Genomic DNA, 17,142 nt, shown 5'->3' with positions numbered 1-17,142 from the left:
TGAACAACCCAGTTCCCTCAGCCATTCTCCATAAGGCTTTTGCTCCAGACCAGTCACAGCTTTGTTGCCCATTTTTGGATACATTCCAGGGAGCCAGGTGTGGCTGATGGCAACCTCTTGATGCAAAAGATGTGTGCGTTTGCAATATTCATTCATGATCTGTAAAGTATTACTAGCCTCTTGAATAGATGCATGAGATAGCTTCTGGAAGGATTTCTCCCTTTTCACACACTAGGCTTTTCTTCTGAAAAAAAATATTTTGTGCTGTAGCAAGTGCATCTGCATAAGGAGTAGAAACAATTACATTGTTTGAAGGATACAAGTAATTTGCTCTTGCTGATACAGAAGCAGCAATATGATTTACTGCACTGGACTACTGCCTATCATTTTTTGTCCTCACAATATCAAGACTAACTCAACTTACATATCCTTGTTTGCGTTCATTATATTACATGAATTACACAGCTTTTATTGTTGTACTATCCTACTTGGACTTCTGATTCTAAAGCTCAACACTCAAAGAAGTTGATGCATACAATTAGGATCTCCTATCAAAACTAACTGTTAGTGTCTACTATGAAACACACCAATGAATGCAGATCTCATGTATTTTATTAGTTGTGATACTTTATATTCATAGGTTTTGTCAGGAAGGTATTTTTTTTTTTACTTTTCATTAAGGACAAAAGGGATCATCAAGTCATCTAGACTGTTTTTATGTACAATATGTATTTTTGAATTTCAGCCAGTTAGTGCCCACAGCTTTTTTTTTATTTTACAGAAGGCATTTGGTCTTGCTACAAACTATCAACAACTAGGCTCTCTTTCTTTCCTTAAGTTCGAATCTGTGCATAAACATGCTTTTGTTTAAAAATGCATGTCCTCTCTATCTTGGCTATGCCTGATTTCTAGTTACTGGGGTTTTTAATGCCTTTCTTTGCTGTTGTAGAAAGATCTTTAGGGCCAGGTATTTGCTCCTCAAGGAAATACTTATGCCTTGTGTCAAGTTACCTTTCAATCTTCTTTTTGACATGCTAAACAGATTAAGTTTTCAAGTCTCTTTCTCTAAGGCATTTTCTCAGCACTTGATTTTCGGTTCTTTTAACTGCCTTCTCCAATTGTTTTAAATGTGAGCTGCATTAGAGTACGTAGTATTTCAAAACTTCAGCCTGTGAGATTAAATCATAATCATAGAACTATAGAATTACTTGGGTTGGAAGGGACCTCAAAGACCATCCAGTTCCAATAACCCTGCCCATCAGCAGGGTTGCCACCCTGTCAGGCTGTCCAGTGTCCCATCCAACCTGGCCTTGAATGCCTCCTGGGATGGGGTATCTACAACTTCTCTGGGCAACCTGTTCCAGTGCCTTACCACCCTGAGTAAAAAATTTCCTCCTAACATCTAAATTCTTCTCTCTATTAGTTTAAAGCCATTCCCCTTGTTCTATCACTGTCAGTCTGTGCAGTTACAATGTAGTTGGTCTCTCTTCTCTTTATACTCTCCCTTCAAGAACTGGAAAGCTGCAATGAGGTCTTCCCAGAGCCTTCTTTTCTCCAAGCTGAATGAGCCCAGCTCTCAGCCTTTCTTTGTAAGTCCATTTCTTTGTTTATAGTCAAGGACCAGATTTCTCTGAGGTTATTAAGAACTGTTTTTCTCTTGTAAATTGTTTTCAGAATTCTTTTGTTTGTGATTGAGTATTGCAGTTTTTATTTACAGATGTAGAAAAAATTATTTTCTTAACCATCTTCAACCTGCTATGTGATCTAAGGAATTTGACAAAAGTGCTTTTTTACCATCGCCAGTCTTCAGGTTTTGTCAGCAGTGTGGCTATGGGTTTTTTATCTAGAAGAGTAATAAAAATGTTTAACAGTAGCAGTCAGTTGCTCTCTGCAAAGCCCCATACAAGTACACTGATTTGACAATTTCTTATTGAAAGATATTCTGATATAGACAGGTAGCTGTTCTAAATCTATTTTACTAAGTTACTTAACGACAATTTGTTAAAAGAAAAAGAAAAAAAAAAAAAAAAGCATGTTGTTCCAGGTCAAAAACTGTCAAAGACCATGTTTATTACATTTACAGTTACCTTTATTCACCAAAATTGTAATCTGATCAAAAAATGAATATAACTTAATATGTTATATTCACAATAATTCAAAAGCCCTGAAGATTTTGATGGATTTTGAAACAGCTGTCATTGCCACCTGCCTCAATTTCACCAGGACATTTATAATTTTATGCTTGTCATCACAATTTTTTTTCATGTAGACCTTTGGGATGAGTATTGTCCATTTTTTTCTTTCTTTATATTCTATTATCTACAGTTCCTGAGCATGGTAAAAACACACAGTATTGTTTTATTTCTCTTGTACCATCTCTCTGTGTACTGCAATATTTAACACAGAGAATTTCAGCAGTCATAAAAAAATAAAAAATAGAAATAGGAAAGTAAAAACGTAATAAAAGTAAAAAAATATAATAAAAGTAATTCCTAAGTTCACTATGTGTAGTTGAGCAATTGAGTTTGCTTTTTTTTTTTTAATCCCTTTTTTCACTATCTAAAATGTTGCTTTTGTACAGAAGCAAGCTTAGTCTAAATTACTATTAGAGAGAAAAATCACAGAATTATAGAATCACAGACGAATAGAATGGTTTAGGTTGGAAGGGACCTTTAAGATCACCTAGTTCCAACCCCTCTGCTATAGGCACAGACACCTCCCTCTAGACCAGGCTGCTCAAAGCCCCATGCAGCCTGACCTTGAACGCTTCCAGGGAGGGGGCATTCACAACCTTTCTGGCCAACCTGTTCCCAGTCACCACCCTCACAGTAAATAATTTCTTCCTATTATCTAGTCTAAATCTACCCTCTTCCAGTTTAAAGCCATTTCCCCTCATCTTGTCGCTACCTGACCTGATGATGCATTTGATGATTTGATGCAGCAAACATCAAATCAGCAGTATTAAAGGCTGTTTCCACATCTGCTTATCCTACTCCTTGTCTTTAAAAGGCAATCCACAACAAGTAAGGGTTTATCTTCTTAAAAGTATAGGAGAGGTGAGTATAGTACAAATACTGGGTAGATGATAAGATTTTCCAGAACATACTTTGGGTGGCATTACTGATTCTACCTTTCAGGGTAGGTTTGGGGGTAAGAAAGAAGGTGGGTGGAAGAGATATCTGAGCACTCAACAGAGCATATCATGCTGAATATCCAGAACATTTTTTAAGCTAAAACTATCCATCAGCATATAAGTGTTTCCAAACTCTGAAAAGAGACTCTTATTTCTTCACATGCCATATGTTGAAGGAATTAAAAAGACAAGTCTTCAAATTTATCTTAAGTAATTCTGCTGTTTTCTGTTATTGCCTAACAGTACCCTGTTCTACAATGTTATGTTCGAGGGTTGTAACTCTAGTGGTTACACCTCAATTCAGTAGAAACAGGTGATCTCAGTATTGGAGGCATTATTGCCACTGGCCTGAAATTGTGTGGTTTTTTGTTTGTTTGTTTTGTTTTGTTTTGTTTTGTTTTTAATGAGACTTTCAGTAAAGATTAAGATATTTACTTCCCACAGAACTTCCATAATGACCTACCATCTACTTCTGCAAATTCTACAGGAAATCCTACATCACTTCTTTCAATGTAAAAAATAGTAGTTTTTTAAATTTTGAAGGTAGTGTCCAAATTAAAGCATTGCAGGTATGATTCTATATTTTATTAGTAATAAGCACAGAAGTCTGACTAAAATATGCAGACATAATTGTCTTGAAGGTTAGTTTCCTATAGCAATGGAGGGAAGATAGGCTGACAAACAGTAGAATGTCCTTCTTAACCAGCACCGTTCACATGTGACACCATCACAAATACACCTGTCTGTCTGATGCAGGTATAATAATAACGCAGATTCAAAAATGAATGGTATGAGACTTACTGACTCCAACGTAGAATAATGTGCGTTATTTCTGTCACAGATATTATGTCAACGTAATTAAATTGGCAAATGTAATTAATGGAGCATCCCAAGTAACTTTGTGTGGATAAGGGTAATTTACATCTGTCAAAAGGCAATGTAACAGCTTTCAAAATAGGTTGGTAGGGATTTGCCTTTTGCATTGACTTAGATGTCTTTGCAAGGTGCTGTCAGTGGAGAATTATGTACCTCGATTCACAAGAGTATCCTTTTGGGATGTTTTTAATTCATCTGTGACAGGTATGATTCATCAAAATGTTTGGGAAGATTGAATATTTTTGTGTTTGCACCAGAACATTACAAATATGCAGCAAAGTTTACCATACATTATAGAACTCTGTTATCAACTGGCATTTTTGGCAATCTAGAGGTAAGATTGGTATAAAGACCTTGAACTATATGTATATATACTTAAGTATCTTTCTTTAGTTGTAGAATGAACTTTAAGTGTGCTACTTGCTTGTACAATTAAGGACATAATTGTTCTTTCAGGTGGACAGGAAGGAATACATCTGATGTTTCACCTGTATCCACAGTGATAGTGGCACACTAAGGGGAAACAGGAGTAGGGAACAGTGCGGTGGAGGGGAACATTGCTCAGTAAGATAATGCGAAGCTGGCATTATTTTAATGAAACAAACTGAGCAAACATATCACTTTTTTTTTTTTTTAATGGGTTTCTTCCCCTTATTTCCTCTCTTACAGGTAGACAAATCTATAGAATGCTTAAAATTGGGCAATGTGTGCTGGGGTATGCTTGAATGCCAAGAAGTTTAAATGCATGTATTTTCCATTTTGATGTGGTCATGCCCGTAGTTGTGGGAATACAACAAAATCTATTCAGAGCAGAAGCTGTGGAGCAAGATAAACAGCATGAGAACCAAGGACACCTTTAGAAGAAGAGAAAAAGCAAAAGAAATGACTCATGGCTCTGATTGGATAAGCACCCGCATGCACGGATAAGGAGTGTTTGTAGAATACTCTGTTGTCAAGTAAAGGTGGATGGGAAAGTTGTAAGGGCAGATGGGAAAGCTAAAAAAAAAAAAAAAAAAAAAAAAAGGAAACTTGTGAATGTATATAAGTAATGTGAGAACTTGTAATAAATGATTTGGATCGTTCACATTTGAGTCCATGCATCAGATGCTGCACATAGTAACTGCACTGTATCTTCGTCAAATATGTAAATTAATTCCTGTAATTTTCATAACTATTATTGTGCTATACCTTTATTCCCATCTGTAAAAAAGTCATAATTTACCTGTCAGTGTATGGAGATGACTTCTTCCCATCTCTAACTTTCCAAAGGACTGTAGTTTTGTTGCCTGTTGGGAAAAGACCTGAAGTTCACTGTAATTAACTCTTAGATCCCTTATGTCGTGTAGCTTTCTTACTTCTTCTGGAATGGACACTAATATGGAATTATTGACAGCTAAAGCTTCAGAAAGCAGTGTAAATGAATTTTGAAAGAAAATTGGTGCATATGAGAGAATGTAAGTTAGGTTGAATGTGTCTGACATGCACAAAAACAATCTCTTCTGAGCTTCTTATCAAGAAGAAATCTGCTACTTGCTTTACAAAAAAGAAAAGCAAATGTTCATTGCAATTGAAGTAGAACTTGGAAGTGAAGAATTCAGCTTATGAGAAAAGTCCTGTTTTTAGGGGGAGACTCTCTCTGAACTAAATTTAGTTTTCTCAGTCTTTTCAAATTTTCCATACAGATTGATGGTACAATGAAGCCTAAGAGGTTTGTTTGTTGGCTTGTTTTTTTAAACAAACAAACTTTGAAATGCAATTATTCCATAAACATATAAAAATAAAACATATACATAAAATAAAAAGCATTGCAGTCCTACTGTTCTATAGACAAAACAAAGTTTAAGTAATATTTTAATGCATTAGGACAAATTATTATCCTTAGTGCCTTTAAAGTATGTGATAATAATTGCTTTCTGATGAGACCGTAACTGATGTCAGCTACATATCCAAAGTTTATGCCCAACTGTTCTATGATTCCTATGGCAGATCCATTTTACCTTCTTACAGTGGGTGTCTGTCTAACTCTGGATGGAAACATGCCTGACGTTCAACAATTGGATAAAGTGGATGAGGTTTTGAAATTCATTTAAAGCACTTTGATTTACATTGGGCTTGCACACACTTTGGTTGTAAGTCAGGTTTGGAGTGAAATGTAGGCTCAGGCCTGCACTGTTACATCCACTGCAGCTGTAAGTTAGCAGCTTTACTCTGTATACTTTTCCTCCTGGTTAGTTTGTTCTCATCTTTTTTGTTGTTGTTCATACTGATAAACTGGTAAGCTCTTCTGAAAGTGAATCCCCTGTTAGCTTTGTAGCTCCTGTGCCAGTTTCTTGTTAGCTTTGCTGCTTGTACTTCTGGAACTGATTTGCATTCCCTAAGCCAGAGCTGAATCTCTTTGCTCTGAGTGCTTACTACTGCATGGATATGCATTTTTAAACAATTAGCTGAGGAATCCTACCCATAGAACTTAACACAGGTTGAAGACATTTTACATAAACTGATGTTTAAATGGCTTTAAAACCAACTGCAATTTTTTTTTCTGATTTATCTTTTCATCTGGGAATAGACAAGACATATGTTTATGACTTTTAAAATTAATGCTCAGCTCTAATTCTAGCATCATATTTTTGAGACTTTAGTGATGCATGACTCTCTCCTCCAGATGACAAAGCTTAGCTCCTTGTACTTGAGTCATTTACTACCTTTGATCATTACAGTTACCATTCTTTTGTAGCATCTCTTCAGTATTGTAATTTTCATTTATTAGGAAAAAAAAAAACATATATAAGATGATATCACAGAGATCTACCTCACAAGAGAAACTCTTAGCTAGAATGTCCTTTCATTGCATCAGTGCTGAGATGCTGTTGGTGGAATATTTGATAGGCTATTTGAAGACAGTAACAGCTTACATAACAACTGAATGTGAAATTCATTGTGTTCAAGCAATAGCTAGGCTACTACACAGAAGAGCTATTCGGCATTCCTTTTGGTGCTCATTTTATAATATGAACAGATTAGTGTATTGGACTACATATAAATAGTGTTTCTTATATTTCCATGTGTATTAGATAATATACTAGGAGAATATAATCTGTTGTGATTAGATTAATTAGACTACTGGGATTCATTTTTCAAGAGAATCTATCATTTTCATGCTCATATAAACTTACATTGTGACTGAGCCATCATATTAATATAGAGCAGAAGAGCACTTTCAGTTTATATTTTTTGACTATCCCTTAATTGGGATGGATGATTCAATTTAAGATTCCCAGGAAAGCACTTAGTAAAAAGTGTATTTTTTAAAATTTGTCATAATAATGATATATGAGCATGACATGACACTTATCTTGAGTTCAGTCAAGAAATGAATAGTTGTTTGTTTAATAATTAAGTCTAAGTCCTTGCTTATGTACTAAAAGGTTATTGTAAGACTTCTGAAGTTTTGCACTTTTGCTTATTGATTTTTCACATTGTACAGTGATATGTTCATCTCCTGACATAAGATTCATTGTTCATCTTTTAATTAAATTGGTAAAGAATAGTGAAGGATACTAGATTGTGAGAATTTCAATTACATTTTCCTAATTTCAATCTGATTTAAAAACATTTGATGTAAAATTTGATTTGAAGACTATGAAAAGTATATTTACTTTGGGTTTTAATCCCAAAGCAAGTTTTTGTACTGTGAGCATTTCATTTTTATCTTTAGATGTTAGATATCTATCCAAGTGTTTATATGTTTTTAATATATAATCTTACATAAAAACCATTTATGGGCAGAAATAGAGAAAATAAGCTCAGTTACTTTGGTACCAGGCAGATGTTCCCAGCTGTAATTGTTTCATTCAAGTACTTTTATCTGTTGATGTTAGTAATTGTCACAATGTAAATGGTAAGTGTAGAATTTCCTTTGCCTATGCTACTTTTTATCAGTAACAGAGATCTCACCAACTTAAACATATTGTTTCTGCAAGACTGGTCATCACATTCCCATCATGAGAAGTCTTCCCATTGACTTGAGTTTTGGAAAATGAAGGAACCAAAGTTGTGCCTTCCTCTTTGTTCAAGATCATCATAATAAAATCTTTGTTTTGTCACCGCTTTTGGTCTCTAGATTCCACATACACCACAGCATATATATAAACATCAGTTTCTTAGCAAGAGACATGTAAGCAGCACTCAGCAAACAAACATATCTAAGAAGTTCTGTGGGCTGAAGAAAATTTTTAACAAATTTTGACTACAACCTCAGTGAAACAAAACAAGTTCAACATCTGTGTAACTAAATATGCATTTTTACACATTTCTGATTCAGTTTGTGTCAGGAATAATTTGTATTGATGTAATGTTTCGGTTGTTTTTAGAAATAATTCAAGCAAGTCATTCTATGTTGCAAAAATATCCTTGAGCTGAAAGACATCCTTTCAGTTTATACGGTTAACTTTTCACAGAAAACTGCAGATTTTTTTCAATGTTTGAAAGTTAAGAGCTGCGAAAATAAGACTTAAATTGTCCATTAATGAAACAAAACAAAAATCAAGGTAACAGCCATGACCAGACTGAGAGTTTGTGCATTAAAATTAGGGACCAGAACAATAAAAACATCTACATATACCTATTGACTGTGATCATGTTATATTATTCTCTTGAATTAATAGTATGAATTTCCTTAACATTCACTGAATGTTAAGGAATGTGAGCTTAGAGCTCACATTACACGTTACCCATTATTCTGGTTTAAACTGTATTTTATGAAATGTACATACTATAATTAGATACAATATTCCAATTCTGGTCTCTCTAGTTTCTAGAAAAGCATTAATGCTGTCCTAATTCAATTTTATATGTCTTTGTTTGTGCATGGAAGAATTGTGTCAGAGAATCACCACACAGCAATGAGAGGTTATGTTAAATGAGTTTCTAACAAAACCCCTAGGTCACATTAACTGTATTTTAGCATTCTCTAACTGCACCCTAAATCTATTGCTTTTATGTTTGGCTTTCATTTATTGATGTTAGAATGGTGTAAACGAAGTTAATAAAAAAATGTAAATGATGTGTTTTTAAAATGCAAGAAGATGCAGAATGAAGCTTCTAAACAGCAAGGATTTCCTCCCACAATGTGAAGTTGATTCTGTCAATGACATGAGATGTAACAAAGTTCACAAACCTAAGAGCCTGTTAAATAACACATCTGACAGACTTCACTTAATCATGTAAGCATTTGACCTCTGCTCTGTCAGCAGTCTCACCATAACAGAACCGGGTATTGGGTCACAGCATTGTGTTTCAGATAATGGTAAAATCTCATCTAGGCTATGTGTTGTTTATAATAGGCTGTTTTGAGAAGTCATTAAGAAAACTATAATAATTTAATCTGAATATTATGTGTCATTAAAATGTTTCCATTACTTTTGTTTAATATCAGATATTAAAAGTTATCTTAATATGCCTGATGACTATCATAAGTCACACATTTATGTTGTTGCTTTATTAAATATACATACAAAATAATTTTTCTCTGAAAATGTTACATTCAAAATTTTCTTTGATATGTAAGTTTATTTTCCTTATGCCAGGAAGATGCACCTTACTGTAAGTAGTTGTGGTTTTTTGTTTGTTTTGCTAGAACTATTTGATTTTTCTTGATCTCACAGAGACCTATTGAAAAACTCAGGAACTGATAGTTAAAACCATGAACAGCACAGATGAGGGTTTTTTTTGTTTGTTTGTTTTGTTTTGTTTTGTTTTTTACAGACAAGAATCCTATTTCCTCTTTGAAGAATATGTGAATGTGCTTTTTTTTTTTTTTTTTTCCTTGGGATATTAGAAAAGTTCACATATTGCCTGTATCTTTGGTCTATCCATCTCTCACAGGCTAGGACTTCTTGTCATACTTTCTTTCATTGCAAAATTGTAGAGTAAAAAAATAGACCTTTATACTTATACTAGAAAGTTTGAAAGTAATGTGTAATAAAAAAGGAAAGGGGCAATTAAAACTGTGTGTGCAATCAACATTCACATAAGAGTATGCTTAGGTGAGTGCCTGCAAGAGCATCATTAATTCTCTGTTAATATCATTCGTTAAGATATTATTTATAACTGAAATACGGCAATTTCAGCTAAGTAAATTTGTAATGGCTTATTTAAAGTAACCAAACACTTATTTCAGTTGCATCTGATATTCTTAACACTTTTAATAATTAAAAATAATTTTTACTATCTACCATAACCTAAAACATATTCAGTAATTATTGATTTTTTTTTTGACTAATCAAATGTTAATTTGCATTTCTATTAAAAGCATACAATCTGAATGGGTGTTTGACAGAGGTATTTAGCATCTTAAAGTAAAATGGCTTTTCAGTACTCTATTACAATTATTAATGGAACAAATTAAACCTTATTGTGTGCAATAAAAAGGCTCATTATCGGTATGGAAATAATGTAGGTTTGTCTTAACTTTCCTAGAGAAGAAATAACTAGTATTCTCAATGGCATCACTTGAACTTAAACATTTCCACAGGGAGACATGTGAAAAAGATTGTTACTGAAATAACCATCTGTGCTGATTGATTTGGGATTTTTTTTTTCATACTTTTTTCATTTGTTAATGAAATATTAATATCTAAGACTAGTATTTTACAGGCCTTAATTGTTATGACTCCCAAGATATTGTGAAAAAATAAATAAAAACCAAATTATGTGTGAACTTATTTCTACCCATTATAGGCACCATTAGGTGCCTATAATTCAAGGTTCTCAGAATTCAAACCACTTTCAGTTCCATTTCCACTTTCCATAAATACCTGATGCATTACATTTGTAGATTAAATTTCCATGGATAATGTTAGTTTGTCCCAAATTCAACCAACATTTTGATGTCTACTCTTTAATAAGTCACCTGTATAGTCAATGAAAATAACTGTTTCCAGAGAGTGATTCGTTGTAATTTAAAATAGCTGATAAGTTAAATTAGTTTAGAAAAATTCTACTCCAATGTAATGTGGTAACACAAATCCACTGTATATCACCAGTGAGGATCAGTTTGACATTTGTATCAAACATTAACTCCAGATTCCAGAGTGAGATATTAAAAGGCATGAGCAATTTCATATTCATGAGATATCTTTCTTTCTCTATAATCAAACGCCAAACTTTGAGTTTTCATTTAAAAAAAATAGCATAACTGTGGGCACGGAAATGAGTTATGGTGGTGTTCTTTAAGAGTTACAGGAGCCCATTAGCATATGTTTTATTATTAGTGTTTGTCAAGAATGGAAAATTTCAAAAAACTTTTGAGCCTAGATATTAGAAAGCCATAACCAGGCTGATTCACGAGTTGTATCTTCACCATAATTCTTTTAATTTATTTGAGGCAATAAACATGAACACTTCTTGAAGACAAAATAAAATGTAAATTTTAAATTAATTGGAAAATTGCATGAATCTGCATTTATTATTGAAGAGTTAAAATGTATAAATGAGCTGCAAGTGATTTTGCCATTCATTGGTGAACTGAACTACTTTTTTCTGAATGGTTTTGTTTACATTTTACCAACTCCCATTTTCACAGCCAGGTCCTGTTAATGTATATCTGTAAATTTCTTTTAAGGTTAAAAACATATCTGTGCTATTATGGATGATATACTACTGCTTATAGATGAAGGAACTTCTAGAATAACATTATCCAAAATCATACTAAACAATAAGGGACATCAGGGTTAAAAATCATAAAGCTAAAGCAGTCTAAGACTTGTTAACTATGGTCAGGATTCTCAGCCAGATTTGCTTACGCTTTATCAATACAGGTCATCTGTGTGCTTGGGTACCGATATCAAACGCAATAACCCCCATTGCCTTATGTAACTAAGTATCTTTTTATATATTTAAGTATAGTATTTATAAAGAAAAATCCTTCCTTATGCTTCAATTTCTATGTTTTCCAGAATACATGGATTATTTTGTTCCTCGAGTTTCTTTCATCAGACAACATACAGTGCATTCACTGTAAGAATATGAAATTAATTTATTGAAAGTTTGCAAAACAAAACAAAAAATCCATATACATGGCATGTTGATGTAGAAGAAAAATGACTTTGTTGTCCAGTTTCATCCAGTAATATTTTTGCATAATATTTAGTTGAATCCTATTAGAAATTAATGAAATAGGACAATGATAGAAAAAATTACATCAATTGAATTTGTATACATAAGAGGTTTACTGAAATTAAACATAATGAAAAATACCAAAGAGAAAAAAGATAGAAAGTTCAGTAGTCAATCTGCTTTCATAGCACTTTTCTATCATACTGCAAAAGCGGTATACAGCATGTTAATAAAATTTATGTGCAACAATGAACAAAGCATGCTTTATTGCTGTATTCTTGAGGAAAGGATAACTCAGAAAGAAAATAAAAGACTCTAGAAAAATCATATGGTTTCAGCTCTAGAAGGCATTTTCAATATTGCTAGTCTGGTTAACTGCTGACTCAAGTCCTACCCTGCTTTCTTGCTTTTGATAAGGATGTGGAAGTGAGGAAGTGAGAGACAGAGAGAAATGTAACAGTACACTTAGTAAACTGGTGAGCTTGGATAGATGACAGGTAGCTAGATAGTTTTATCTTCTTTACTCAGACTAAACAAAATTCTGAAGAGGAATCAGCAAGTGCTGATCTACTGCTAACCACACCCCATGAGCAAATTTTTTCTAATGGCATGCATTAGGATTTGTGCAATGCCAAAAAACTCAAGAGCCTGAATATCTTGAAAAGCACATCTGTGAGACGTAATACTCCTACTTATTTCCAAATATAGGTATAGTTCTGCTTCACATTGCCACTTACTGACAGCAATTGATTAATGGCAGCTCGTCTCTCTAGGAGGCAGCATCTCCCAAATATTCCAAGTTTTGTTCTATATGCTTCGATGTGGTTTATTGGTTAAAGAGATATCAACGGGGCATGAATGAAAAACAAACAAACAAACAAACAAAAACCTCTCTGAAGGCTGATGGCTGAAAGCTAGAAGAGAATGTACCATTCCATTTGATTACAGGAGTAAATCCATCTTTGTACATAAAAGTTTGCATCTTCTGACCTGTGACACTTAAATGACCACACAGAAGTAAAAAAAGTCCTTAAAAAACTGTTTTTTGTCCGAAGTTTGTAATCTTTTCTCTAAGAAGTAGCCCTTGCTTTGAGACTTTGTAACATCCATCACATAAAGAACAGGATTATATTAATACAAATTTCTTGCAGAAAATTCTGACACAACATTATTCATTTTGATCCCAAATCAAAATCAAGAAAACTTTGAAGTTTTAATTAAGAAATGTCCAAGAATTTTAGCACATTAATTTTAAAGAAACATATAAACATTTCCAGATCTAAGATGTTTCATCATAGCTTAATAAAATGACCAAACCACTTTGTTTTGCATCAGGTCAATACTAAATCACACTTAGCAAATGCAATTCTTGTTTTCTTGAAGTTGTAGCACAGAAGTCTCATGTGACATTTCTCTCATTAAGCTGAGCTGCTGCTGTTGTAACAAACAGTCCAGTGATGGGCTTGCTCAAAACTGAGAATCGGCTACTAAATGGCTGTGTAGTTTTAGGGGATGTAATGCTGTGCTCTGTTGCAACTTGGCAATAAAGTTATTATTTTCTTAAGCTTACTCAATCTGAGATGTCTGAACATTATGTTTAAATTTACAGTTGAAAACAAATTCTGAAACTGAGTACTTCAGCTGAAATGTGGTTTGGATGCTCATCACAGATAATTGGGAAAACATATTCATATCAAGTGAAAAACCCCAATAGACTTAAAAGGTAACTGCAGAAAATATCGAATGTTTGTGGAAATTCCTTCTTATCAAAACTTAGTTCAACAAAAAAACTAACAAAACTAATAAAGAAGTAGCAGTACCTGGCAACCAGAACAGTAACTCCTTTTTGCATATGGCTGGATATGACTGCCTAACTCATATAACTCTTCTGTCAGTAATTGATGGGCTCTAAAAAAAAGAAAAAGTCAGATTTAAATTTAAGGGGATTATTCAGGGATTATTTAAAACAAAAGAAAAGGAAAGATCATGCCAGCTTGAGTTCTACCATTCTGAGTCTCCACACACACATATATTAAAAAAAAAACAAACAACAAATTACATAGCATACAAACAATATTCTCATTACAAGGAAAGAAAGAAGAATGTTAACAAAATAGGTAAGTAAGATAGGAAGATCATAACTACTTTAATGTTAAAGTGTTACTAAAATGCTTATGAACACTTAGTTTACTTTTTTTTCTTCCAGGAAACAGTTGGACTACCCTTTTTCCTTCATGCAACTATCTTTACTCATTCTTTAAGTTTTTTGTTGTTTTTGTTGTTCTGTTTTGTTTTGTTTTTTAATGTTTCTGAATTGCAAATTTTGATTTGAGTTTTGAGTTAATCTGATCTGTTGGTTAGTCACGTTCACATTAGCTGTTCCTCACACTGCTCTCCCTACCCAAACTTCACTGCACTCATCTGCAGTGAAATGACATTTCGGGCAGCCCATTAATCCAACTCCAGCACTACATTTCTTTTACTCTTTCTTCTGTAGTTTCTTCAGAAAAGAGGGAAAGGAAAACACCCTTTCACTTTTAGGCCTTCATTAACATGATTGTACATGTAGAGATTATACAGCAGCTATGTCTGTATAAAATATCTTTGAGGCTAGCTCTATCTCTAGATAGCTTCAAAGTGAAAAACAAAACAAAACACAGTTGCAGGTTCAATGGCTTAATTGTATTACAGCTCCCAGACATTAAATCAAATATGTGAAGTCTCCTCTATTCAGTGAGCTTAAAAAAAAAAAAAAAAAAAAAAAAGTCACAAATATCTTGAATCTGAAAGCTGTGGTTTGTACAGAACACAGGTTAGAAATCTGAGCAGAAAAAAAGACAAGTTGCCCATGCTGCTGTTTCCTGTTCATGGTCAAGACTTTCAGGACTCTTGAAAATTGAGACCTTTCATTAAAAGTAAATATAAGATCCTTTACAGATCTGTATTGTGTCAAAACAATTTTCTTAGCATTTTGAAGGAACCAGGAACTTTCCAGTGGTTGTCATATTCTCATAGTTTTAATGCTGCTCTCACACAGTGACAATGTGAAAGGTCCATGGTGCCTGAGGCTCAGGAGGAGATCAAGAGGATTACAACACACTTTTGGATTTAGCAAGAGCATCCTGAGATTTTTAAATTACATGTAATTTCTTTTAGCACATTTGTTAAGAAAAGCCTCTCTTGTTCCAGTGCAGTGTTTCCAAATGTACAGATGAGAAAAAGGTCTACATTTTTTAAAACACCATTCTGATAGGAATGTCCTGCCTGTATAAAGCAGAGTTCTGTGTTAGGAACCTCTGTAATCCACTCTAACAGCAGCTATATATATTATATATATATATACTTAATTTTTATTTTTAAGTCATTTATTATAGGGAAGTAGTTTCCATGGGAGGCAGTACCATGGTATCATACTCTGTTCTCCAGATCATTTAGATTATTATATAGTGGTTAACATAGTATTGTGGTATTGATAATAGCAACACTAAGACACTTTTTGTCACAGTCATGTTGAAATATCTGTACTGATGGTATTACTATTCCAAATACAAATAACATTGGAGAAACTGTTCTGGAAGTGTAGGCTTCTCAATAAATCCCTCTGTATTAGATTCCAGTAAGTTGTTCCTACTGTTTCTTTTCAGCCACAGACTAAAAAGTGGGTGTAAACATATGGACATTTTTTTTTTGGGGGGGGGGGGGTAAGAATTATGATCAAGGGCTTTGGGGCCAGCCTTTCTATATAGCTGAGAAGCAGAGCCCACATTACTGACCACCTTATGATTACTGTTGTCCAGTGACAGAATCTGACATATGGGGATAACTTGATTTTTAACTCTCTTGAATTTAAGAATCTTAGATCAATTTTAAGTGTCTGGTAGATCAGGTGAATATGATCCATAGTTCCTGTGGATATGAGTAACTTTTCAAAGACACATTGCAAATATAAAAGAACATCACAGCCATATTTCATGTTTTAAACACATATTGCGAAGTTGTCTGTAGTACCACTGATCTAGCATCCAATGCTATCACTAAAATACCATCTAAAAATTCTGTGCCCAAAATAAATACACTTTTGAGTACTCTCGGTGCTCCAGCTTTCTATTTTCATCTGGTGTTTTGATTAGTAAATTCATAATATTTTTGAGTGACATAGCAAAATCTCTAAAGAAATGAATAGTTCTGTCTGTGGAGCCTTCAGCACAGATGTGTGTAAATAAGGTCCCTGGCATAAGGCGAACACTTGGAATCTAAAAAAAAAAAAAGAAAAAAAAAAGAGGTAGGCACTCATTAATTTAACATTACCCAGCCTGAGTACTGCAGTGTGTGTTCCATGGAAAGAAATGTGATCGGTGATTTGAGTAGTGTACTGTGCACAAGAATATCAAATTTAAGCTGCATGGTTAATGCTCTGAGAATAACATTAAAAATAATTTTATTAGAGTATTGCATGAATATTATTTTCTGCAAAGATTACTTTCTGTGTGAATAGTGAAATCTGAAAAGTGCATGCATACAAACATGGAAAATAAGGGTCGTCAGTTTTCTACTTTTTTAATACAGTCTCAACTCATGATTGCACTCAGTGCCTCTGGCAGCTGCCATGGTGGCCGGCTGTTATGGGGATCGGGAATTCTGGCCAGCAAGCAAAGCTGCTCACCAGGTCCCAGCTGGGCACTGATATCTGCTGCCTGCCTGGGGACCACTGCTACCTCTCAGGCAACAGCTTTGGTAGATGGCCGCCCCTGATAAAGCTGCCAGTAAGCTTTCACTGCACATCACTGCGCGTAGGACCCCGTGCGTTGGTGTCCGACGTGCCCGATACCGCGTCCTGCCACGCCGCCTCCGGCACCGGCACCAAAATGGCGTTGGAGCGCGCTCACCGGCACGCGGCGCTGCGGGTGAGAAGGACTACGTTTCCCAGGAGCCTCCGCGGCGTGGGGCGCTGCGATTGGCCCCGGTCCGCATCCAATCGGCGGAAGGAGGTGGGCAGCGGCGCCGCAGGTGCTCTCCTG

General features: G+C 34.5%; 1 protein-coding gene across 1 annotated transcript in view; it reads left to right on the top strand.

Moving 5' to 3' along the window:
- Positions 1-17,142, top strand: part of TUSC3 (tumor suppressor candidate 3) — a 184,544-nt gene that overhangs the window by 55,761 nt on the left and 111,641 nt on the right. The window contains exon 6 of the mRNA XM_046940707.1: positions 4,679-17,112. Coding sequence (XP_046796663.1) covers positions 16,747-17,112 — 366 coding nt within the window. The 5' untranslated portion in view covers positions 4,679-16,746. The remainder of the gene's footprint in view (positions 1-4,678; positions 17,113-17,142) is intronic.

Source organism: Gallus gallus, chromosome 4 (assembly GCF_016699485.2).
Source record: "Gallus gallus isolate bGalGal1 chromosome 4, bGalGal1.mat.broiler.GRCg7b, whole genome shotgun sequence".
NCBI classification, from domain to species: Eukaryota; Metazoa; Chordata; class Aves; order Galliformes; family Phasianidae; genus Gallus; species Gallus gallus.
Note: the sequence above shows the minus strand (reverse complement) of the source record. Positions and strands in the feature narration are given on the sequence as shown.